General features: G+C 43.2%; 1 protein-coding gene and 1 long non-coding RNA gene across 25 annotated transcripts in view; one reads left to right on the top strand and one right to left on the bottom strand.

Moving 5' to 3' along the window:
• The window catches only part of ODAD2 (outer dynein arm docking complex subunit 2), a 186558-nt gene extending 172228 nt beyond the window's left edge, over nucleotides 1-14330 (bottom strand). For 8 of the 23 annotated variants that reach the window (XM_021064716.2, XM_021064718.2, XM_021064719.2 and 5 more), the window contains exons 1-3: nucleotides 14293-14330; nucleotides 8606-8868; nucleotides 1718-1875 (exon numbers count right to left, since the gene is read on the bottom strand). In XM_021064716.2, the coding sequence (XP_020920375.1) occupies nucleotides 1718-1875; nucleotides 8606-8829 (382 nt within the window). In that variant the 5' untranslated portion in view covers nucleotides 8830-8868; nucleotides 14293-14330. Of the gene's footprint in view, nucleotides 1-1287; nucleotides 1876-8605; nucleotides 8869-13766 lie in introns of those variants that run through there. The other 15 variants (XM_084979976.1, XM_084979974.1, XM_084979978.1 and 12 more) reach the window with 7 other exon arrangements.
• Nucleotides 14331-14366: 36 nt separating this feature from the next.
• Nucleotides 14367-24309, top strand: part of LOC106507912 (uncharacterized) — a 77442-nt gene continuing 67499 nt past the window's right edge. The window contains exon 1 of one of the 2 annotated variants that reach the window (XR_014817815.1): nucleotides 14367-14552. This is a non-coding gene — a long non-coding RNA (uncharacterized LOC106507912). The remainder of the gene's footprint in view (nucleotides 14553-24309) is intronic. The other variant, XR_001304288.3, reaches the window with a different exon arrangement.

The following is a 24309-nucleotide window of genomic DNA, read 5'->3' on the forward strand; positions in this document are numbered from 1 at the left end:
AAAAAATTGAACAGGGCAGAGGTGGGTGGAAATGCCTCCTAAAAATTCAGATGAGATACTAGGTGAATTCAGGGGAAAGACATAAAACCAACTTCTAAATCGCCAGGTACCACGTAATTTGGACCTAAAACTAAGACTTGTACATAGAACCCTTACAGAGAGGGCAAAATCAGCAAACGATACATATTTATCCAGGTCAGGTATATAGCCTTCTGGGTAGTAAATTTATAGATCGAGCTGGATTTAATGCACAGTTGTGCCTGTTAACTGGCTTCTTAAACTCAGTTCCATTCTCCAGATTTCATCCTTCCTCAGAAAGTTGCTTTGATGTACAGATAGCCCAGCAAAGGAGAGGAAGAAAGACCTAAAAAGAGGCTGCTGTCCTAAGGCTCACATTTTAAAAAAACTAAAAGAAAATAAAAAGGACCATATTTTTCTCTCACAGCCATGGACAGTGGCAAAGAATGATGAGAGACAGAACTCAGGCCACTTATGCCAGGGACCCAGGGAGCCACTGGTCACAGGATTCCAAAGAAGCAGAACAAATACATGATACAATTATCTACTGTCAGGTATTTCCACTTGTAAGAAATATTTAGAGCCCAAAAAGAGCAGGCAATCAATCACATCTTTTTTTTTTTTTTCTAATGGCCACACCAGCAGCATATGGAAGTTCCCAGGTCAGGAACTGCAGGTGCAATCGACGCTATAGGTGTGGCAACACCAGATCCTTTAACCCACTGCATCGGGCCGGGGATCAAACTGGTGCTTCAGCAGTCAGGTTCTTAACCCACTGTGCCACAGTGGGAACTCCAATCACATTCTTTTTTTGCATGTTAGATGATGAGACAATAATAAGGACATTATTGAACTTTAGTGAAGGGGAGAAATATTTCCCACTGAATGAATGTAACCATTCACAGAAAGCTGTGTATTCCACAAGGGAATCCAGCCGGGACAAATGGAAAGTGTGATTATCTTGGGCCACCTGCTTCAGGAAGAGCCTCTGTTCATTTTAAGGGAAAGGTATCACCATCGATCACAGCAGGACGTGATGGGAGAGGGTGGCTTCTGGTGCTGGTCCTGGACCTTTGTCTTTTTCCCTGACATGATCCATAAAGGCTACAAGGCCTGAGATCTTTCCAGAAGCTAAAAAGCTCTCTTTAAACCACACACTAAAATTAGAAATCTAGAAACTTACTAATGGTAAAGCATCAGGCTTTTCTTATTTATTTATTTACTTCTTTATTTACTTATTTACTTATTTATGTCTTTTTAGGGCTGTACCTGTGGCATATGGAGGTTCCCAGGCTAGGGGTCGAATCAGAGCTGCAGCTGCCGACCTACACCATAGCCGCAGCAACGCCAGGTCCGAGCCACTTCTGCAAACTACACCACAGCTCACAGCAATGATGGATCCTTAACCCACTAAGTGAGGCCAGGGATCACACCTGCGTCCTCATGGATCCTAGTTGGGTTCATTACAGTGGAGCCCCAGTGGGAACTCCTAGGCCTTTCATTTTTAAAGGAGAAATCTGATATAAGCATAACATTTCAGCCAAGAAAAATTAACATTTTCTTATGAAGTTGAACATAGAGCTGTTTACCTTTTAGGTTAGAGAACTTTTTTCAAGAGGCTATAACAAATGATTTCCTCCCTCTACCCCAAGATTATGTTTCTGAAAGTTCAAATCACAGCCCGGAGGGTAAATATCACCTTCAATACATGCTTGTGCTTCCTTCAGCTTTGTGTTTTTGGCAATAAATAACAAGCGTGACAACTGCCCAAAGCTCCTAATTTTAATTTGTGGCACAGAGAGAAACAGCAAAGGCTCTCCGTTTTTATCGACTTCCTCTGATTTGACTGTGGTTTCACTGAAAAATGAAAAAAAAATTTTTTTTGAAAGGTTAAGGTTACCTGGATGACAGTAGAAGTTAATTTTAAAACATTTCAACAGATTATTCCCATGTCTCATGATAAAACACAGAGAATATAAATACCTCTTGATCAAAGCTCATCTATTTTCCCACTTTCATCCACACTCAGACCCTTAAATCCCCAAACATACTAGCAACCACAGTATGCAACATGAAATATCCAGGAAGTAACATTTTAAGCAATTTCTTGAATATGTACGTGAACTCAACCACAGTTTTTGGTTTGGGTTTTCTAATACACGGGACATCTTTTTTTAAAAAAAAAAAAATCCCCGGGTCTACAAAACCATGCATGTTTTATGGATTTCTAATGTTATTTTATTTATAAAATTTTTACACCACAATAATTAGCGGTGAGGAATTTTCTTGGCGGCTCTGTTTATGAGCAAAAAAGCTAAGAAAAAAAAAAAAAAGACAAACTAGATCCTCTCTGTGGATTATTTTCCCACTTCAAACCCCCATTTGGTTTACTGTAGGATAACAAGAAGTTTTTCTAAATAGATTTTTTTTTCCTGATCAGAAAGTATCAGCTCTCCTAGACTGGTGTTTCTAGTCCATTACAGAGACTTTTTTAGGCCCTTTTAAAAATATTCAGATGATTTTATGGCAGTGACATTTCTATAGATTTCTACCACTTCCAACATTACTTAAATTGCTCACATTTTTCATTACAGAGTCCTATCCCTGGCAAAACTGTCTACATCTTAAGACCTGATTTAACACGGTTTCAACTGGAACGCAGATAAACGTTGACAGTTCAGCAGACCACGTACATCTGACAGATGCAGACAATCCAATACGATTTCACTAGAAGAGGAAGAGGATGGAGACGGTGGGAGGCAGAATGATGGTTCTCAAAAATGTTCACGTCTTATTTCCGGAGGCCTGTGAATGGGTCGCCTTTCAGGGCAAAAGGCCCTTGGCAGACGGGTTGTGTTCAGGATCTTGAGATGGGAAGACTATTCTGGGATGTCTGCGTGGACCCAATGGAATCAGAGGGTCTTTAGGAGGGGTCAAGTCAGAGAAAGCCATGTGGAGACAGAAGCAGGGCCTCGAGCGGAGGGGTGTAAGTGGCCTCCAGAAGCTGGAAAAGGCAAGAATGAACTTTCCTTTAGCCCACCGGAGCCCACAGCCTGCCCACCCACACTCATTTGAGATGTTTCACCTCCAGAACCATAAGATAATGAATCCATGTCATTTGAAGCCACTGAGTGGGCGGTGATTTGTAACAGCAGCAGCAGGAAGTGACCCCTGGGGCTCTCCAGTCTTGCCCACAGTTCCCGCCCCAGTACCTCAGAGAGGAACTGCACACACAAGGCCTTCGATAAATGCATGAGAAGTGAATGATTAGACTTGCCAGTGACCGGCATCATATACAAAATGCATATGTTTTTGGTGGGGGGAGTTCCCATCATGGCTCAGTGGTTACGAACCCAACGAGTATCCATGAGGAGGTGGGTTCAATCCCTGGCCTTGCTCAGTGGGTTAAGAATCCCAAGGTGCTGTGGCTGTGGGATAGGCCGGTAGTTGCTGCTCCAATTAGACCCCTAGCCTGGGAACTTCCATGTGCCATAGGTGCGGCCCTAAAACAACCAAAACACAAACAAAACAAAACAAAAAACATACATTTTTCTCCACATAAAGCTTTTGGAAGAACGTCCTTAGGGTAGAGGAGTTTCCTTAAAGGCCTGAACCAGGGCTGGCCACTTGTACCAAGATATGGTGGCAGGCACAATGGATGCCAGCTTAACCTGAGGATGTGATGCTCCTGGGGAGAGCCAGGAGAACGGCAGGCACAGGGGACTTTGAAAGTGCCCCTTCCAGTGGAAGCCTATGGCTGAACAGAGCCAGAGGAACTGACAGAGAGGGTGGGTAAAGAGCAGACTTTTGCTTAGGGGCTCACAGTCTCTGGCCTCTGAAACCAGACCTCTCTGGAAGGAAATTGTTGCAAACACCCCAGAAGAGGTTAAGAAGAATGAAAGAATAAATGAAATCCACCGACCTGGCCAAGAGATTTTTCAACTGGAATTGGGGGAAGGAGCTAAAAATACTCAGCTTACACTCTCAAGCAAGAAAGCAGGAAAAGACCTAATATTTAATCCCCAAGGTCTAGTTTACATTCAGAACACAGTTATTAATCCATAAATGTATGTCTGCACAGCAACATAGGAAGTTCTCGGGGATGAAAAGCAGAATCCACTAACAAAACTTAAGGCCACTGATCTTAGCAAATTTACCAAAATACAGTAATTATTGTTGGGAGTTCCCATCGTGGCTCAGTGGTAACAAACCTGACTGGTATCCATGAGGACATGGGTTCAATTCCTGGCCTTGCTCAATGGGTTAAGGATCCAGTGTTGCTGTGAGCTGTGGCATAGGTTCCAAATGTGGCTCAGATCCTGCGTTGCTGTGGCTGTAGCTCTGATTTAACCCCTAGCCTGGGAACTTCCACATGCCATGTGTGCGGCTCTGAAAAAGACAAATAATAATAAGGATGATGATTATTGTGTTTCATAAAACAATATAATTTTAAGGTCAGAGGACATATAATTCAGTTCTTCCTTAGTGATACTGATTAGGAAATTAAGGACCCGAAAGGTAGGAACTGCAGGTAAAGTGTGCATTTCTTGGGGGAGGAGGGCCCTTGAGCAGGCATCCTGACTTCTCATCCACACAGAATTTGTACCAGCATTGAATCCTGTCCCAAACTCATTAATGGCATTGAGACACCACAGACTGGGATTCACAACTAATACACAGCAACAGTAAAGCCCATGAGAGTCAAAAGTCACAGTTCCACCAGAGAAGGGGAGAAAAAACCAGGTAACAACATTTTCACACAGCAATGCTGAAGAGTTTCCAGATTAAAAGCTGCCCAGGCTACCTCCTAGGGACTCGAAGCCCCTCGGTTCTGCCTGCCACCTGCAGCTGGTATGACCCCGGAGAAGTGTCACTTGTCCTTAATTTACAGTGGATTTGGGCTTAATTCTGGGGTGTTTCAGGAAGATTATTAATCTCATCCCTGAGAAGAACAAAAGCAATTGAAAATGGTGATAGAAAGAGACCCACGATTACCATTCAAATGAAAGTAGAGATATTTTCCCCTCAAAATTGAATATGGAAATCATTTTTCTTGTCTTCTGGCTTTTAGACAATCTATGGCTAGACTAATCTTTATTCTTTCCCTTTTCTCCTGTATTTGGTCTTCACACTTCTGGTGCTCACTCATAGGCCTTAGCTCTTCTTCATTGTTGCCTATGACCTTGCAGTGTATCTGGGGAGTGACCTGGGGCCATACTATACTCTGCTGCATGGCAGCAAGGTGGAGGAAAGTATGCCTATGTTAATAGTTGTCATTTTCAGTTGGCTTTCTGGTGCTCTGGATGTTTTTGGCTTGTGTCACATTGTATCTTAATATCCAATAAGATATTTTATATCATCAGAAAAAACCTGAATGTGGAGAGATGATCCTGCAGGGTGAACAGCTGTGTGTTAGAACTGAGTCTAAAGGAAATGCATGAATCATGCAAACATGATACGTGCCACGTGCCTGTCTAGTCAATTCACCGCCACCTGCACCAAAGGAAAGAAGATGATGGATGGAACAAAACCTCTTCCTTGTGTGACTGAAGCATCAGTTTCAGCATCAGATGCCACCAGCCTAATTCAGAAGAAGGCCTATGACACTTGTATTGACTGCTATGAGAGACACACAGCACCAAATGAAAAGCGGGGCCACAACTATAGATGTATCCCCCCAATACCCACAGAGATCAACCAAAGGGGGCAGCTTATCTATGCTAACAGGCTTTCAGTGTAGATCAAACTGACTTGTGGAAGGAGAGGGCTAAGAGGATGCATATCCCCAAGAAGAATCTGCCTTTATTCTCAAACATCCAAGGATATTACTCTTTGTAGAAACACATCCAGACTCCAAACTTAAATCCTTCGTGATGACTTGGCTGAGAACACGGGCTCACAGCTATGAATCCTAACTTGAAGAATGGCTTCCCCCACTTTAAGTAAATGAATAAATGGCATTCTAAGGCCAGCAGCGAAGCAAAAAGAGTGCATGAACCAAAGCGCAAAGGATGAGGTAGAAGGGCTGTTTAGTAACACACACGTTCTTCTTGGAGTTCCTGCTGTGGCGCAATGGAATCAGCAGCATCTCTGGAGCACTGGGACACAGGTTCAATCTCTGGCCCGGCAGAGAAGGTTGGAGATCCTACATTGCCACAACTGCGGCTTGGATCTGATCCCTGACCCACTGCAGGATGGCCAATAAAAGAAAAAAATGTTAATAATAAAAGTACTTTCAGGGAGTTCCCATCATGATGCAGCAGAAACAAATCTGACTAGGAACCATGATGTTGCGGGTTCAATCCCTGGCCTCACTCAGTGGGTTAAGGATCCGGTGTTGCTGAGCTGTAGTGTAGGCCGCAGATGTGGCTCGGATCTGGTGTTGCTGTGGCTGTGGCGTAGGCTGGCAGCTGTAGCTCCGATTGGACCCCTAGCCTGGGAACCTCCATATGCTGTGGGTGCAGCCCTAAAAAGACCACTGAGGGCATCTCTGGTTTACATCACTTGTTACGTTGCTAGACATGGAGAACACCAAATAGCTCTGGGTTGCTGACAGCTCCTTGGTTTAGGGGTATAGCAAGTGGTAGGTCAAGGCCTGGATGTGAACGCACTTGGCGTTCTCCAAGACTACCAGCATCTCAGCAGTATCCCTCGCCCTCTTCCAGGCAGTCAGTACCTACCCAGTTTTTCATCAAGACGCACAGCCGTGGTTTGCTTCCCATGCTACAGGCACTACTACCAGAACCCTCTCACCCCTTCCCATGTCAAAGATCATCAACAAAGGGCAGAACCAAGAATGAGGGAAAGAAAAACTGGCCCAAGGAAAAGCGGCACAGTAACCATGAGAGAAGGAAGACAATTAAGGAGCAACGGGTTCAAAACACGCATGGTGTCAAAAATGTCTAAACATCCTGCTCAAGAGGGAACAATGTACCTAAAGACTGTATGCAGAGATATAACAATGGGAATAAAGCAAAAAGAAATTGGACAGGGATAGAGAAATACTGATACATTAGAGGTGTGTGTCTATAAACACCTCCCTAACTAGGTCACCGATGTGATCATGTTGGCACTTGGAACACAGAATTAGTCCAGAGGCAAGAAACAACATTCTTATCTGACATTTGTTTTAAATCCATCTTTGGACTAAGTAGTCAGAAGTTTTTAACTGATTTTGCAGACGAGGTTGTCATTTAAAGATTAGGAAAAAAATAAAACCACTGTGTGATGCTACAATGAATTTAGGTGGGAGCAGTGAAGCACTTTGGGAGAAAGTGACCATAAGCATGGTTGAGAATAAAATACAACTTAAAAAAAAAAGAGGGGAGTTCCTGTCGTGGCGCAGTGGTTAACGAATCCGACTAGGAACCATGAGGTTGCGGGTTCGATCCCTGCCCTTGCTCAGTGGATTAAGGATCCGGCGTTGCTGTGAGCTGTGGTGTAGGTTGCAGATGCAGTTTGGATCCCGCGTTGCTGTGGCTCTGGCGTAGGCCGGTGGCAACAGCTCTAATTTGACCCCTAGCCTGGGAACCTCCATATGCCGCAGGAGTGGCCCCAGAAAAGGCAAAAAGACAAAAAAAAAAAAAGAGAGAGAGATTTCAGAAAATTCACAGAGAAGATAGATCACAATACCAGAAGGCAAGAGCTCTCGAAATACAGCTCCAGAATTGTCTTATAGTTCTGAAAATAAAATTAAAAAAATTAAAATCTGAGGTTATTCTCACAAATCATACCCCCCCAAAAAAATGGAACAGGGAAACTGGGACTCATTAGAGAAGTCTTTTTGACAAGATCAAACTTTAAAAGTTCATATGCAAAACCAAAGAGGGACACAGAAGTCGAAAAGAGGATGTGAACGGCTGAAGTGAACCATAAACTGAGGTTGAGCCCCCAAAAAGGTATATATGAATTTATATATACATATGAACCATTTACAACATACACATATTAACATACACTTGTATATTTTACCTAAGTATAATTATATAAATTTCTGTAATTTATATTAAATAGATATATTTAGCTATGTTCAAAAGAGATACATTGTTAGCCCACTGTTTGAGGGAGAGGTAGGATTTTTTTTTTTTTTTTCCCAATCTCAGATTTGGAAGGTTCTCATTTGAGGACAATGCTCATTGTTAAGAAGTCTCTCCCTTATATTAAGCAAAACTTACCACTCTGCCTCTGCCACTCCAAAGATTTATCAGATTTCATTTATGTATATATTTATATTTTTAGATTTAACAGATTTCCATACAGAAGGGACTTTGTCTTTATCAGAGGTCTACAAAATCAAAGTCTAGTGGCATCTGACAGGTCACATGAGTGGAAAGACCAGACTTCAAGCAAATGTTGGGGGGTGGGGTAACTAGAGAAGGCAGCCCTAGCAAAAGAAAATCTGAATTTAAAACTTAGAGAAATAGTGTGTTGGCCCAATGAAAATTTCTCAGATTTCCCCCGAGGGCCTCCAGTTTTTCGACATTTCTGAGATTCACAGAGGTTCGGTGACTTGCCCCAAACCAACAACCCATCAATAAAAACAGGTGCAGCTGCAGGTCCTCCGCTCCAGACGCAATACTAGGCTTACCTGACAGCGTACCCTGATCCAAATGCTGAGGGGTCCAACTTTGTTTGCCATTCCAGTGGTTCTACAAATACATAGTTTGCTTCTTGGGGATGTTTATAGATAAAACTCTCCACAAATATAATAATCTCCTTCAGTATTGCCTCATTTAGAGGAGTGATTTCCAGGTTCCTCGTCCCGTGCCCCGCGGCTGTCCACTGCGCTGACCTGGTCAGCGCCACACCCATGGGACCTGTCACCGCTCAGATCCGAGCTCAGCGCACACACTGCATCAGAGCAGAAAGAGTCAGAGAGACGGGAGCATCTACCTTTCCACTAGAACTTTGTTCATTTTCAGGATTTTTAAGCTAGTGCTCACCCAACCCACATTCTGTTTATTCAGCTCAGAGGTGGATTTTCTTTTCTTTTCTTTTTTTCCCTTTTCTTTCTATCTTTTTAGGGATGCACCCGCAGCATATAGAGGTTCCCAGGCTAGGGGGCCAATTGGAGCAGTAGCCACCAGCCTATGCCAGGGCCACAGCAACGTGGGATCCAGCCACACCACAGCTCATGGCAGCACCAGATCCTTAACCCACTGAGCAAGTCCAGAGATTGAACCTGTGTCCTCATGGATGCCAGTCAGGTTCGTTAACCACTGAGCCATGACGGGAACTCCCAGAGGTGGCTTTTCTAATTTCCCAACTGCTCTTCAATTCCATGAAATAGCTAATCATCCCTGAACAAGCTCTAAAGTAAAACTGACAAGGACTTAAGGATTTTCCAAAAGCTCCCTGCCCTGGAATAAATAACTTCTTTCTTGTTTTCCTGGGTTTGGGTCCACGAGAGAGAGCATTCAAAGAGCTGGGCAGAAAAATGGAAGCAGCTAAGTCCAAGTGTGGGGAAAAAAAGATTCAGAGGAGGCTGGCATCAAGGCCTTCCATTTGCAGCTCTGCTGGGGCCAGAGGTTAAGTGAGCAGTGCTTTTCTGAGCTGGATCGCACATTGCTTAGCATTATGCTACTAAACTGAATTCGGTTATTCTTTGTCACCGTCATACATCCGCATCAGAGCAATGCTGACTGATGAAAGTGATTCTGAAGAGCCCTGTAGCTTCTCCTAGTGCCTTCCAAATTAATAACAGAATAAGAACATTAAGTGAAATATAATTTTATTTTTTCTGAAAATTGGTAAAGCACCCTATTAATCAAAAATGTGAGGAGTTCCCGTCGTGGCACAGTGGTTAACGAATCCGACTAGGAACCATGAGGTTGCGGGTTCGGTCCCTGCCCTTGCTCAGTGGGTTAACGATCTGGCGTTGCCGTGAGCTGTGGTGTAGGTTGCAGACGCGGCTCGGATCCCGCGTTGCTGTGGCTCTGGTGTAGGCCGGTGGCTACAGCTCCGATTGGACCCCTGGCCTGGGAACCTCCATATGCCGCGGGAGCGGCCCAAGAAATAGCAAAAAAAAAAAAAAAATGTGAGCAATCCAAATACTGTACTCCCTTCCCATATATCCTGCCTAGAATATTTTATTATAATTCATAACTTTCTTAAGAGCAAATGTGAGAACAAATGAGAACTTTTTGTAGCTTGTTTGTCAAAAATTGGTTATCAAAAGAGCCTAGTGTTAAAATGTAGAACAGAAATTGGAGTTCCTGTCGTGGCTCAGCAGTTAACGAATTTGACTAGGAACCATGAGGTTGCAGGTTCGATCCCTGGCCTTGCTCAGTGGGTTAAGGATCCGGGGTTGCCATGAGCTGTGGTGTAGGTTGCAGACGTGGCTCGGATCCCACGTTGCTGTGGCTCTGGTGTAGACCAGTGGCTACAGCTCCGATTAGACCCCTAGCCTGGGATCCTCCATATGCCACAGCAGTGGCCCGAGAAATGGCAAAAAAAAAAAAAAAAGACACACACAAAAAAATATATAGAACAGAAATTGAAATAAATTTCACTCTAGCCAAACAGAAATTCACCTTTAAAAGAAGATACTTAAAAAACATCCATAATCTTAAATAACAGCAAGTTAGAAAATGTTCTGACATTATTTCATAATGGATATTTAAGATTTTTTTTTTCAGATAATCTATGCTTGTTTATTTTCTTTTTGGTCTTTTTGCTATTTCTTGGGCCGCTCCCGTGGCATATGGAGGTTCCCAGGCTAGGGGTCGAATCGGAGCTGTAGCCACCGGCCTACGCCAGAGCCACAGCAACGCGGGATCCGAGCCGCGTCTGTAACCTACACCACAGCTCACGGCAACGCCAGATCGTTAACCCACTGAGTAAGGGCAGGGACCGAACCCGCAACCTCATGCTTCCTAGTCGGATTCGTTAACCACTGCACCACAACGGGAACTCCTGATTTTCTTATTTGTAGTAACATTGATCATACAACCTTTCTTCAGGAAAATGAGAATGGTTAAGGAAAAAAGTTAAATAAAGAATATAATTAGCTTCCCTTCCCCATCATTATTACAAAAGCTCAGTATCAAGATTCTATAGAAACGGGAGTTCCTGTCGTGGTGCAGCAGATGAATCCGACTAGGAACCATGAGGTTGTGGGTTCGATCCCTGGCCTCGTTCAGTGGGTTAGGGATCTGGCGTTGCCGTGAGCTGTGGTGTAGGTCGCAGACGCGGCTCAGATCTGGTGTTGCTGTGGTGAAGGCCAGTGGCTACAGCTCTGATTAGACCCCTAGCCTGGGAACCTCCATATGCCATGGGTGAGGCCCTAAAAAGGACAAAAAGACCAAAAAAAAAAAAAAAAAAGATTCTATAGAAATGATTTGGAGGTATTACTTTCCATATTGTATTAATCTTGAAATCCAGTAACGGGGACCTAGATCACAGGTCCTTGACTGGACAGTACCAGCTCCTGGGAAGCAGTAATGGAAGCCTCATACAGATGTTGTATTATCAAAGTGATAGGAAGGGGACATTGTTCACATTTAGTGGTGAGAACCAATAGTGCCAGATGTCCTGTAATGCACAAGACACTCCCTAGAAGGAAGAATTATGCTGCAATTGTCAGCATCCAGTAGGTAAAACGCTTCAGATAATTAATACCTGAGCCTGCAACCTACTGCCACTTTACAAATCATTATGAAGAATTTTTTTCACAGTTTTAATATGCACTGAATTTTCTAGGACTGCAACTATCACCTAAATCAAAGGAAGGTTGTGCATACTTCCTTTTATAAGGGAATTCACCAAGAGGCCAGCATTTGGTAAAATCATGCTACTGATGGAAATGCTAGTCACAAAACTGAAGTTTCAGTGACATGTCTGTGTCTGGAGCTACTGCATATACAGTAATTCCATGTAAGGCTAGAGTAATTGCCTACTTCATTACATATTTTAGTGTAGGATACCTGGGCATTTACATGCTAATATTTTATTACAATTATCTTCCTTTTATTTTATAGTTAAAGCACTACTGAGATTCAAAACTGTGCACATACGTAGGATTATTATCTATCATTTTGATTTCAGAATAGTATAGAGAGCATTACAAAATATTTGTTATAAAAAACAAGCACTAGATCAGATAAGGTTGAAAACAACATACAGATATATACCTACAGATGTCTATTTGTAAAAGTGCTAGTGAAATAAAATATATACCAAAAACGTATAAATTATCCTATGCATTTGTTTTTTTAATTTTTTAATGTTAAAATGATTTTTTATCTGTTTCTTTATAATTGGTTTACAATGTTCTGTCAATTTTCTACTGTACAGCAAAGTGACCCAGTCACACATACCTATATGCATTATTTTTCTCATATATTATCATCCATCCTGCTCCATCACAAGTGACTAGATATAGTTCCCAGGGCTGTACAGCAGGATCTCATTGCCTAGCCATTCCAAATATCCTCTGCATTTGTTTTAGAATACCAGTGTTTTGTTTCTATTGCTAGATTCTGAACACATAAACACGTCCTGATGTTTATCTGTGACACTCTTGAGTTTCCCAATATTATGAGAATAAGTGCAAATAGTTTGATCTTATATAGGAAGGTTCGGATGGACAGTTGTTAGTTTTTCATCTTAAGTGTAAACTTGTTTTGGTTTCTAAAGCTGTCCAGGGTGCATCATTTCCTTCTTGCACGTTTTTAAAGAAAAAAGTGCAATTACATAAAACTGTGGCAGTCAACATTTAATAACTTCCTATAAAAGTTAAAAAAGGACCTAAAAAAAGCAAAAAGTTCTTTTCGTTATGATAAATTTTATACAAATGCGTAGAGAACATTTTTGACTGTATTCAAATTGTTTTCCTGAATCTAAAAAACCAGGAGCTGCAGCAATGAACAGCCTTAATTTAAGAAAGCCTAAGAAAATCTTAGAGGGCTTATGACCATCCAGAAGGCAAATACATTAGAATATTATTAGAAAAAAAAATAAGTGGAACAAAAATCCCAAAGAAGACCACATATAAGATACCTTAATTTAAAAAAAAAAAAAAAAAAAGGTTTTGCAGGCCCAAGTAAATTTTTAAAAGAAAAAAAGGCAGTCTTGTATTTTTTTTCTTTTCTTCTTAAGAGATTTCTAGTGGCCTCTTAATTTACCAAGAGAATCAAAGCTACAGCATTTATTTCGCTAATTCTGGTGATGTTCCAAAATGCTCAGCATAACTCAGATGAAAATTTTCTCAGGTAAAAATTTACAAATTAACAGTTTTTATCAAGACAAACTGAAGGGAAGTTTCTACCCAGCGCCACTCAAGGAGTTCTTCCAGGTGAGAACCATGGTTACAAAGAACACATGTGAACACACAGTAGCCAACTTTGAATTAAATTAAGACTTTAAAGTTCAACATCAAGGAAAAAAAGCTGTTGTGCATGTGTTGGTTTCCACAAATTGAGAATCACTTTACACTCCTTTTCTCTACTCATCCAATAGATATATAATAGAATTTTACTTTTTTAAGGGTCCCCGGCCAGCCTCCGATATCATTAATAAAATGAAACCGATTCGAAAATAATTTCTGCCACACTTGAGCAGAAGCAAAACCACATTCTTTATGAAGCCACGAGACTATCAGCCTCCACTCTAAGATCTCGTAACGTGGCTGATAAAGTGAATTAAGAGCCAGTGCAGGCACTCTGCACTGAGAACGAGGAATGAGAGAGAATGAGGAAGCTGAGCAGTGAGTCCCACAGGAAAATCAAAATTTCAGAACTGACACGAACCGAGCCTTGAATCCATGGAGACGCAAAGCCTGTGAGAAGACGCGCGACGAATACCGGGCCTTTTACAGGTGTAAAGCGTTAGGGTTGGAGGCTAGGTTCCCAGAGGATGAGGGACAGGGGACAGGTGGGAAGGGGCAGGCAGCAAAGAGCTTACAGAGACGGAAGCGAAGCTACAAAGACAGAGGAGGAAGGAAGAGGGAAAGAGAAGCCGGGGGGGGGAGAAGGAGAGAGAACGGAGAAGGAAGATGGGGTCGTGGGCCCGGCAGCAGGGACGTAGTGGGGAGTCAGGGGCTGGATGCGGGTGGGAGAGACCCGGGCAGCGGGCGGATCTTGGGCCCACGAGGAGAAAAGGAAGACCGGGAGAGGTACAGAAGCGTGCGGGAGACGGGCTCCCCCATTTCTCCACCCACGCGGAAGGCTGCAAAGACGCCAAGGCAGGCGGAGCTCGGAAAGCAGGGCCCGGGTCCCGGGTCCCGAGGGATCGCCGACCCCAGACCACCGCCCAGCACCCACCAGGCTCACTCACCTGCAGCGCAGGGCTCTGCGCCCGCCCCGCGCTCCGCCCCCTGCGTCCGCCGGTTGCTAGGACGCCAGGTAAACACCGGCGCCCGGTCCTGCGCACAAGGTCTCGCTCGCGGGGGGAGCGCCCCAAGCCCGCCTCAGCCGCAGCTGTAACCGCAGCCGCGGGCGCCCCCGCCCTCGGGTGCCCAGTACCCCGCGTGCCCCTGCCCTGGACGCTGCTTGGTCCTCCTCGTCGTCCAGGCGCCCCCGGACTCGCTCCACCAGGTGGGAAGTGTTTACCTTCATTAACGCGCTCTTAGAGGTTTTAGCAGCAACTTCACGGTATAACAGAAAGCAAATAGAAAATAGCCCTTAAAATGCTGTGTTTTTCCTCCACCGGCTTCCAGACGGGTGCTCTGCAGCGTTCCACGAGGGGTTCTCTGTACCTTAAATCTTTACTGAGTTCCCAGAAACAGCATAGGGCCTCTCACAGGATGTTAGAGGTGCACATACTTTCTCTCCAAAAAGCAAATAAGCTGGAAGTCTCCGAAATACTCACTGGAAAGGCAGAAACTGCTCTTGGATCGTCTAGTTCAGAGGACTGGGTTGGAATGAGGACATTTCTGCGTGTTTTTAAATGCTTTTTACCTTTGTGTGTTAGGATGACCTTGACCCCACCGGTAGACCCTCAACCAACAAGAGACCAACCTTAAAAAACCAGTGGGGACTGAGTGAGTGGGAAAAAAGGAAAATATTTGATGGGGGGCAGGGTGAGAATGAGCAGTGTACTATCTTGGGATTGGAATGTTTAGGGACCAGAGCTGGACAGCCGAGATGATGGAGTGTTTAGGAACTAGGACTGGAATTTTTTTTTTTTTTTTTTTTGGTCTTTTGTCTTTTTTGGGCCGCATCGGTGACGTGTGGAGGATCCCAGGTTAGGGGTCTGATTGGAGTCATAGCTGCAGGCCTATGCCACAGCCATAGCAATGCCAGATTCGAGCTGTCTCTGTGACTCACATCACAGCTCAGGGCAATGCTGGATCCTTAACCTACTGAGCAAGGCCAGGGATCGAACACGCAACCTCATGATTCCTAGTCAGATTCATTTCCCCTGCACCACTATGGGAACTTCTGGATTATTATTACTTCCCCCTTGGGGAAGCCAAAGAGACAGGTGTGTGATTATGTTCAGTGTTAGGGTATTATTCTGTTCCTGCTCAAAACCAGAGCTGTTCCACAAATACAAAGAAATAAGATAGATGTAGCCTTTGTTTCTCTTTTCTTCTTTGCTTTTTGAGAGTATGAAAGTTGTTAGCAGTGGAATCATTTTGCTTGAAGGAGATTCTACCTCCAGAGAAGTTTGGAGTTGCGAGAACCAGAAAGGAGTATTATGTGACCATGGGTGTAAATCTGAAGGGGGGCCATTCAAAATAGTGGAGAGATTACACTCACAGTCACAGCATCATATCGTTAGAGCTGATGCAGGTTGTGAACTGGTGAAGGTCCACAGGTTGTGAGGGTCACTTTTCAGAGGCACTTTGCAGTCGTCCTGGCAGCAGGGAAACTTCTTAGGGTACTTTTTTTCACTTGTGCACTCTTTTCTTTTTAGGGCCTCACCTGGGGCATATGGAAGTTCCCAGGCTAGGGGTCGAATCAGAGCCACAGCAACCTGCTTATGCTATAGCCACAGGAACATGGGATCTGAGCTGCATCTGAGACCTATGCTCTAGCTTGTGGCAGTGCCAGATCTTTGACCTACTGAGTGAGGCCAGGGATCAAACCCATGTCTTCATGGATACTAGGTCAGGTCCTTAACCCACTGAGCCACAATGGGAACTCCTCATTAACTCATTTTAGTTTGGATTATCTGAGTAAGGTCCTGTTTCCTACAAGTTGCATTCTCAGGTACTGGGACTTTAGCATGTGAATGGACAAAGGGACACAATTCAACACATAGCATTCTCAAACAGGGGAGTCAGCGACTTTCTGGGCCCCATTCATCTGTGTTAGAGGCACTGGTGTGAGGCAGCCAATGGGAACAATTACAGGCCATAACCAGGAGAAGGCGGCAGGCAAGGTTGGTTTGAGTGCCCAGAGCCTCAATCAGGAAAAGACTGAGGCTGTGGAACTTCATTTGTCTTGCATGAAAGTACAGTAGAATTTTCCAGGAGATCTCCAGGAGAATTCTGATGATAGAGGAAATTTGTATGAGGTCTGATAAAGTTGTAAAGGCCAGATTTCCCAGGTCCTACCTTGCCTTACAGATAAAGATCAACAATCAAGTAAGTCCAGCCTCAATGACCTCCTTGTGCCCAGAACAATTTCTCAATAGTATACTGTGGACCAAAATGGCAATCCAGAAATGAAATGGCTCCTTCTTTTTAGACTCTAACTCCCTAGGTATTCATTTATTTATACATGGTTTGGATACCATTATGTACCAGGCACTCTGTTGGCAGAATTGGTTTATCCAGTTCAAGTACTGGCAGAAAAGGGAATCCACTAAACTCTATTCAAAGTCCCTGGCATAGAAGGAAGGACAGTGGCTTGGAGCACAGGGAGTAAAGAGAGAGGAGAAGAGGAAGGAGAGGTGGGCAGGGTCACGGAGGGAAGGGCCCTGAAGCCATGACAGCGTCAGCTTTTATTCCAAGAGCAAATGAAAGTTATTGGGGGATTTTAAGGAGGGAGTGATGGGAGCTGATTGGTGCTGCTAAGAATCCATCCTGGCTTTGCTCTGGAAGGAGACTACTAAGGTTCAAGAGGAGAAGCAGAGAGACTATTAATAGTCTCTCACGTGGGTCAGGCTCCTAAGGAAACAGAGTCCTAGATGGAGAAATGCACATGAGACATGCGTTGCAGAGTCCTTCCAGGGGGGTGAGCAGGTCTGGACAGAGAGAAAGGCTGAATTTCAGGGCAGTCATAGCTACCCCAGGGAGAGCACTGGATCTGGGATGGACCTGCAGAGTTTCCCGTACTGAGGAGTGAGAACTGGCTGGGCTTTTCTATCTCTACACCAGCTGTCTTACCAGCCAGTCACTGGGTGCAGGCTGTACCCAGGAACAGGACATGACTTTCAGCCCGTAAGTTGAGAGCTCTCAGCTACAGACACTCCTCAGCAGCTGAGGACAGGAGTGCCTCAGTCCTGGGAGTGTGGACAGGGACAGGGGTTCTGGATGGCCCACAGCAGAGCTCAGCCCATTAGCATCTGTGGTACACCTGGGGCAGCTCTCCCGGCCTTCTGGTGACCCCCTTATCCTAGGGAAGCATGGAAAAATGCGAAACAAAACTGCAGTTCCTGCTTCGCAGCTGGTCCCATGACCACAGCTGGTCCTCATTATCTCCCTCGTCTTCTGCCCATTACAGACTCCCCTTCCCCTTCCCTTCAGCCTTCCCTGATCTCAACTGGCTTCTTGATGGTAATCCTGGCCCTCACTGGTGAGGGATCTGAGCCCCTTGCATCAGCCTTTCTCCAGTGGTGGCTACTCTGTTCATGTTTTTACCATCAAAATTGGGCAAGGAGGTACCAAGGACCACCCACATCTCAAAAACATCCTTCCTTTACCAGAAGCCCCCCTGCCCTTCCTGATGACCAGGGTCAATTTCTCCCACCAGGGTCATGACTCCTCTACTTGCCTGTTGACCTCTTGCATGAGGAGCCCAAAGTCATGCAATCCGTGGCCTTAATGAGAAGTTTGATGTCCCCCGGTGCCCACTAGGTGCCAAGATATCTAAATGGGCAAAGCCCAGATTTGTAAAGACAGGGAGCATAAATCCCCAAGGTGAGAGGTAAGCATGGCCACTTCTTGGTTCCAGAATCCATGTCACTGACCTTTAAGGGTCACGGCCCCATATGATAGCTGATTTGTGGTATATACTGAATTCTGGAGGATGACACCACATTCTCGCCATGTATTATCTCCAAGGTGGCACTACAGCTGTGCCTTCAGAAGGCCACTCCACTGCTCTTAGGACCATAGCCAAAAATGGTAGCAAGCCACTTTGCAAATTCTAAGTTCCCTTCACTGAAAGCATCATGACTGCATGACCATGTGTAAGGAGAGATGTAGAAGAAGGTGACAGGGATGTGGACAATGTGTGGACCCAACAACATAGGCACCCTCTGGCCAACACTGATCTACCTGTTGCCTCTGCTAAATGTCCAGTTAGCCAACATCAGGGACTGACCCTTATGCCTGACCTATGGCACCATTACTGGGGAGACTCACCAGGCTCTGGGGCCCAGTCAGTTACATGGGATAACTTCCATCTTAGAGGGCAGAAAGATTCCTCTTGACAGGGACTGATATGTGGTCCAGGTAAGGGATTGCCTTCCCTACCCACAGTACTCTGCCAGCACCGCTATTAAAATGCCTGATGCATCAACACTGAGCCCATGCAAATGGCCTCAGAACAAAGACACTCTATCCAGAGCAACAGAGATGCAACAATAGGCCTATAAGAGCCACTGATCTTACCAGGAACTGCATCACCCAGAGGTGTCCATCCTGTTAGGACAGCAGAATGACTGCTGAAATCCCAGCTAAGGTGACAGTGTGACACAACACCTTGAAGTGTTGAGTCCCCATCCCCCAAGAGGTGGTGTTGGCACTGAATGAACAGTGACAGGTGGTGCATTTTTCCCCAAGAGCTTGGAGTCATGGGGGTGCAAACCCAGGATTGAACCTTCCACCATACCCCTTCAGTGACTTGCTCCTTGTGTAATTTGGGCTTCCAATTCCCATGACCTTGGGCTCTGCTAGGTTAGAAGCTCTAGTTCCCTCAGGGGAATTGCTTCCATTGGGGAATGCAGTAAGGGTTCCATTGAACCTGAAGCTTTTACTACCACCTGGCTCCTTTGGGGTACTCATGCCAAGGGGTCAGCAGAGCAACAAGAGAAAGAGGAAGAAGAGGCTAGCTGCTAATTGACCATGACTGCTGCGAAAGCTAGGATGCTATCATCAGGAAGGAGGGTATTCACCACCCAGGGTACCCAGAGATTCATGTGGGCAGTTCTTGGTACTTCCATGACTTGTGATAATTATGAACTGGAAATCACAGCAGTGACCAGAATGAGGCACCTAAGGACTCAGACCCACCAGAAATAGAGGTCTGGGTCATCCTGCTAGGCCAACTTCCCAACCAGCCAAAGTACCAACCATGAGACATTTAGAATACGTGGTTAGCTTCTTTCTTCATGACCCCGCATCCAAATTTTTATTTCATTGATAACCTCCACTAAGTTAATCTCTTTTTTTCCAGTTTTATTAACATATAATTGACATGTAGCACTATATAAGTGTTAGGTGTACAGCATAATGATCTGACTTACATACATCATGCAATGATTGTCACAATAACTTTAGTGAACAGCCATCATCTCATATAGATACAGCATTTAAAAAATAGAAAAAAAATTCTTACCTTGTGATGAGTGTTTACTCTCTTAACCTCTTTCATATATAACACACAGTAGTGTTAATTATATTTCTCATGTTGTACATTATACCCCTTGTAATTAGTGTCTTATAACTGGAAGTTTACCTTTTGAAAACTTGCATTCAATTCCCCCTTTTCCTCAACCTCTATCTCTTGTGACCACAAATCTGATCTCTTTTTCTATGATTTGTGTGTTTTGGATGTACAATTGACCTTCAAGACTGTGTTGGTTCCTTGGAACACATCACAGAGATTTGATGTTTCTGTGCATTTCAAAATGATCACCAGAGTAAGTCTAGTTATGATATGTCACTATACAAAGATATTACATAGCTGTTGATTATATTCCCTGATGTACACTGCATACCCATGACTGGCCAACATCATTGATCTGTGTGTCTGCCCAATACCATATTGTTTTGATTACTGTAGCTTTCTTTGTAGCATAATTTGAATCATAATTTTTTGAAGCATAAATCATTTTCAAAAGGCAGAAAAATGTGGCCAAATAGTAATTTTTAATTTAACGTGTATATATGTTATGTACTTTCATGTGTGTATATACATGTGTGTTTGTGTATATATATATATTTTTTTCTCTGCTACTGATTTTTGTACTTTTTAAAACTAGATGTTGTCACAAAAAAAAAATTCAAACATCTGAACTTGAAGTTCCTAATTTTGGCAAAGATGAGATAAATAGATGTAATTTTCTGGCATGTCAACTTTAAATTTTGGTACCTTTCCCTGCATTTGGGATTGTCTCTTTTTCCTCCAGCAGGGCAGTCTAAGCATCAGGAGGCAGCCTTAATTTGGCTTTTGTAGTTTGCACAAGCATGTGTCCTAACCTTAACATCTCTTAAATAGAGGGTTTTTTAATTTTTTAAATTGAGATGTATTGATTTACAGTGTTGTGTTAGTTTCATGTACTGCAAAGTGGTTCAGGTATACACACACACACACACACACACACACACATACATATATTTTTTTAGATTTTTATTCCTTATAGGTTGTTATAAAATATTAAGTATAGTTCTCTGCAGTATGGATTTTTCCAATCCACGAACGTGGCGTATCTTTCTATCTGTTTGTACCATCTTCCTTTTCTTTCATCAGTGTCTTAAGTTCTCTGAAGTTCAAGTCTTTCACCTCCTTAGGTAGGTTTATTCCTAGGTATTGTATTCTTTTTGATGCAATAGTAAATACTATCATATTCTTAATATTCTTAATTTTTCTTTCTGTTAGTTTGTCATTAGTGTATAGAAATGCAACAGACTTCTTTATATTAAGTCTATATCCTGCAACTTTACCAAATTTGATGAGTTCTAGTAGTTTTTGGTGACATTTTTAGGATTTTTAATGTATAATATCATGTCATCTGCAAATGGTGACAGTTTTACCTCTTCCTTTCCAATTTGGATTCCTTTTATTTCTTTTTCTTCTCTGATTGCTGTGTCTGGGACTTCCAATACTATGGTGAATAAAAGTGACAAGAGAGGGCATCCTTGTTTTATTCTTGATTTTAGAGGAAATGCTTTCACCATTGAGTATGGCCTTTATTATGTTGAGGTATGGTCCCTCTCTACCCACTTTCTTGAGAGTTTTAATCATAAATGAATGTTGAATTTTGTCAAAAGCTTTTCTTGCATCTATTGAGGTGATCATATGCTTTTATTATTCATTTTGTTAATGTGGTTTATCACACTGATTGATTTGCAGATGTTAAACCATCCTTGCATCCCTGGGGTAAATTGCATTTGGTCATGGTGTATGATTCTTTTAATGTATTGTTGAGTTTGGTTTGCTGATATTTTATTGAGATTTTTACACCTATATTCATCAATGATGTTAGCCTATCATTTTCTTTTTTTTGTGATATCATTGTCTGGTTTTGGTATCACGATGAGCATGATCAGCTTATTTGTACTTTGTCTTCACTATTTCCTTCCTGTTGTCTCACTCTAGTCCTTCAGGTGAGAGAGAACAGTGAAGGGAGAAGAAGGCAAAGACAAGGAATTTTCTTAATTGTCTACCCTCTCATAAGCTAGCTCTCATAAGCTTAGCATTCTTTGCATTGAGCATAATCTAGCTATTTCTCTTGTGAGTGTTTTTCTTGGAATTTCAAAAAACCTTGCAGTGTTGCTGTCCTACCCACCATAGTTTTCTCCATCCCAAAACAAGCTTCTTCCTTCTGACTATGTACTGGGGAATCTAGCAGTTCATACATTTACTCTCTGCTGAGATCTTACAGCTGCCATTCCACCTCCTCAAACCCCCACCACTGTATTTTTCACCCACAGCCAAAATCTGGCCCATGACAAGCACTCACAAGCACTCACACATTATTTACCCAACAGACTTTGCAGTGCAGGTCAGTCCCATCACAGGAGATGCTTCCTCCACTTTGCTGTCAGAGTCTGTTGTCTGTCTCTCATCCCCCAGGCTCATCCACTGTCCCCTCCCCAACTCACAACTACACAGGGCAGAGGACACCTATTGAGCTCTCTAAGTATCTCCTAGAAGTCCCTCTTCTTTGTTCCTTCTGAGTTGAGGTTGGGAGGCAGGTGAGTAGGAAAGAGATGGCTAGCACGGCTCTCTCCAAAAAGCTCTTCCCTGGAAATCCACTCATTTCCCGTCTATAACTTCAATATTGGTGAGTCAGGAAATTGACTTTCCAGTTATAACCTTTACAATTTTATATCTCAGCCTAGTGCCTCACTCTGGAATAAATTGTCTATTGTATCTCGAATTCCAGTGTCCTGAATTAGTGAAACAATTTTAACATAGGATTTCTTAGGTATATGTATAAATTGTGGATGATTACAGAGCAAATCAGTAATATACATTGCCTTAGAAAGTGAATGGATTGGGAAGAATTATTGTTTTTAGGTATATACCTCCTTATCCTCTGATCCGTTACCATGAGCCAGTAAATGATTAGGACTGTGTAAGAAAACAATAGGCATAGAATAAAGGAGTAAGTTTAAATTACATGTACAGATTCATTAAAATTAGGCCATATATTCATTAGCAAAGGTCATTTCATAGGCATCAAACAAAATTTAAAGTAAGTTTAAATTATATGTACAGATTCATTAAAATTAGGCCGTATATCCAACATCAAAGGTCATTTCATAGGTATTAAACAAAATTTAAACTGTAGGATTGCCTTAAACATTTGGACTTGAAGCATCTTCGTGGAGAAAAAGTGTTTTTTCTGATCTTTATCTTGTTTTTACGTGTGGTGCAGTTAAATGGCCTTTTGACTGGAAAATTTGAGTAAGAAGATAACCAAAATAACAGAAATCTCTAATTGGATATTGGGAGGACATGTTATGTACTTCAGTTCTGTCTAAATGAAAAATAAAAAAGTAAACCCTGAGAGGTACATGCTCTTATCAGTTTGAGCCACACCTTTAGAAATGATAAAAACTGGTCTGCAATTAAATATTTAAGTAAATACAATAATTAAACCCATATGCCACAGCACTCTGTTTCCAGTCAAATATGAGCATTGTACACATCTCCAAAACCCACTAAAATGACAGTGGGGAAAGAGGATAAGAGGGAAGATGAAATGGGTGAAACATATCAACAAAATGTGGGTAATAGAAAACAGAATGGTTGAAATGGCTTAGCCGAGAGGAGAAAGCTGAAACCTAAAAGCTTGAAGGGACCAAAGCCAATAAAAATAAAACATTTGCAGAAAAATAGACCCTGGAAAGACTCTCAACTTGGAGGCATCTCTGAAGGTGCAGAGTGGACTGAAAACAGGAAGACAGCTGGAAAGCCTTGTTCAAGGAGTAGCTGGACTTATAAACCTTTTCCCCAATAGAAGGGTTTATAAGTCGGGGCACCAGAACAGCTGAAAACACTGTACTGAAATCATGCAACTAAGTGAATAGGGGCTCCCTAAATGCTGACAATCCCCTTCTCCCCTCCGCCTGGCCACCTTCCTCACTTGGCAGTCTGACTTGCATCTTTGGGCAGAAGAGCTGAGACGGGCCAGGCTGAATGCAAAGCTCTACAGGTGCTGACGTTTGCGAGTCCTCCCATCAGATAGACAGGTGTTGGAAGATGGGGATGTGTGGGCAGCATGGGGCAGGAGGTGGAAACAGAATTGTCCCCTCCTCTTCCAGAGTAAGAAGTCAACCAGAATCTCTCAAAGGGGAAAAACAAGACAGAGCCGTTTAAGCATGTCATTTAGAAATCTGGAAATGTTGAGCAATGCCACAGACAAGTCAGAGTCTCGCCCATCCCTGTCATTTTGAAGGAAAAAAAAAAAAAAAAAAAACCCAACCAACCTGGATCCAATCAACTTCTCAAGAAGAACCAGGGCCAACCACTTTGTGGAGAGCTTGTGTTCCATCACGTAGGCCTGGCAGAGTATCGCACAGACTTGAAGTGATGCAGTGCCAAGGAACAGACTGTCAGAGAAGGAGAAGCTCCTGTGACAAGCACCTAGGGCTGCACTCATGGTTTATGTGGACTTGCACTCGCACTCACAGATCTTTAGGTCATTCGCGGTTTCTTGCAGTTTGGCTCATCAGGCTGTGTGCTTCTGGGCCTGGTTGTGAATCTGGTCCACGTGTCTCATTCCAGA

Source organism: Sus scrofa, chromosome 10, assembly GCF_054392235.1.
Source record: "Sus scrofa isolate SSC_HxYL_T2T_F1_AM1 chromosome 10, Sscrofa_HxYL_maternal_Yorkshire_Landrace_v2.0, whole genome shotgun sequence".
In the NCBI taxonomy this organism is placed as follows: domain Eukaryota; kingdom Metazoa; phylum Chordata; class Mammalia; order Artiodactyla; family Suidae; genus Sus; species Sus scrofa.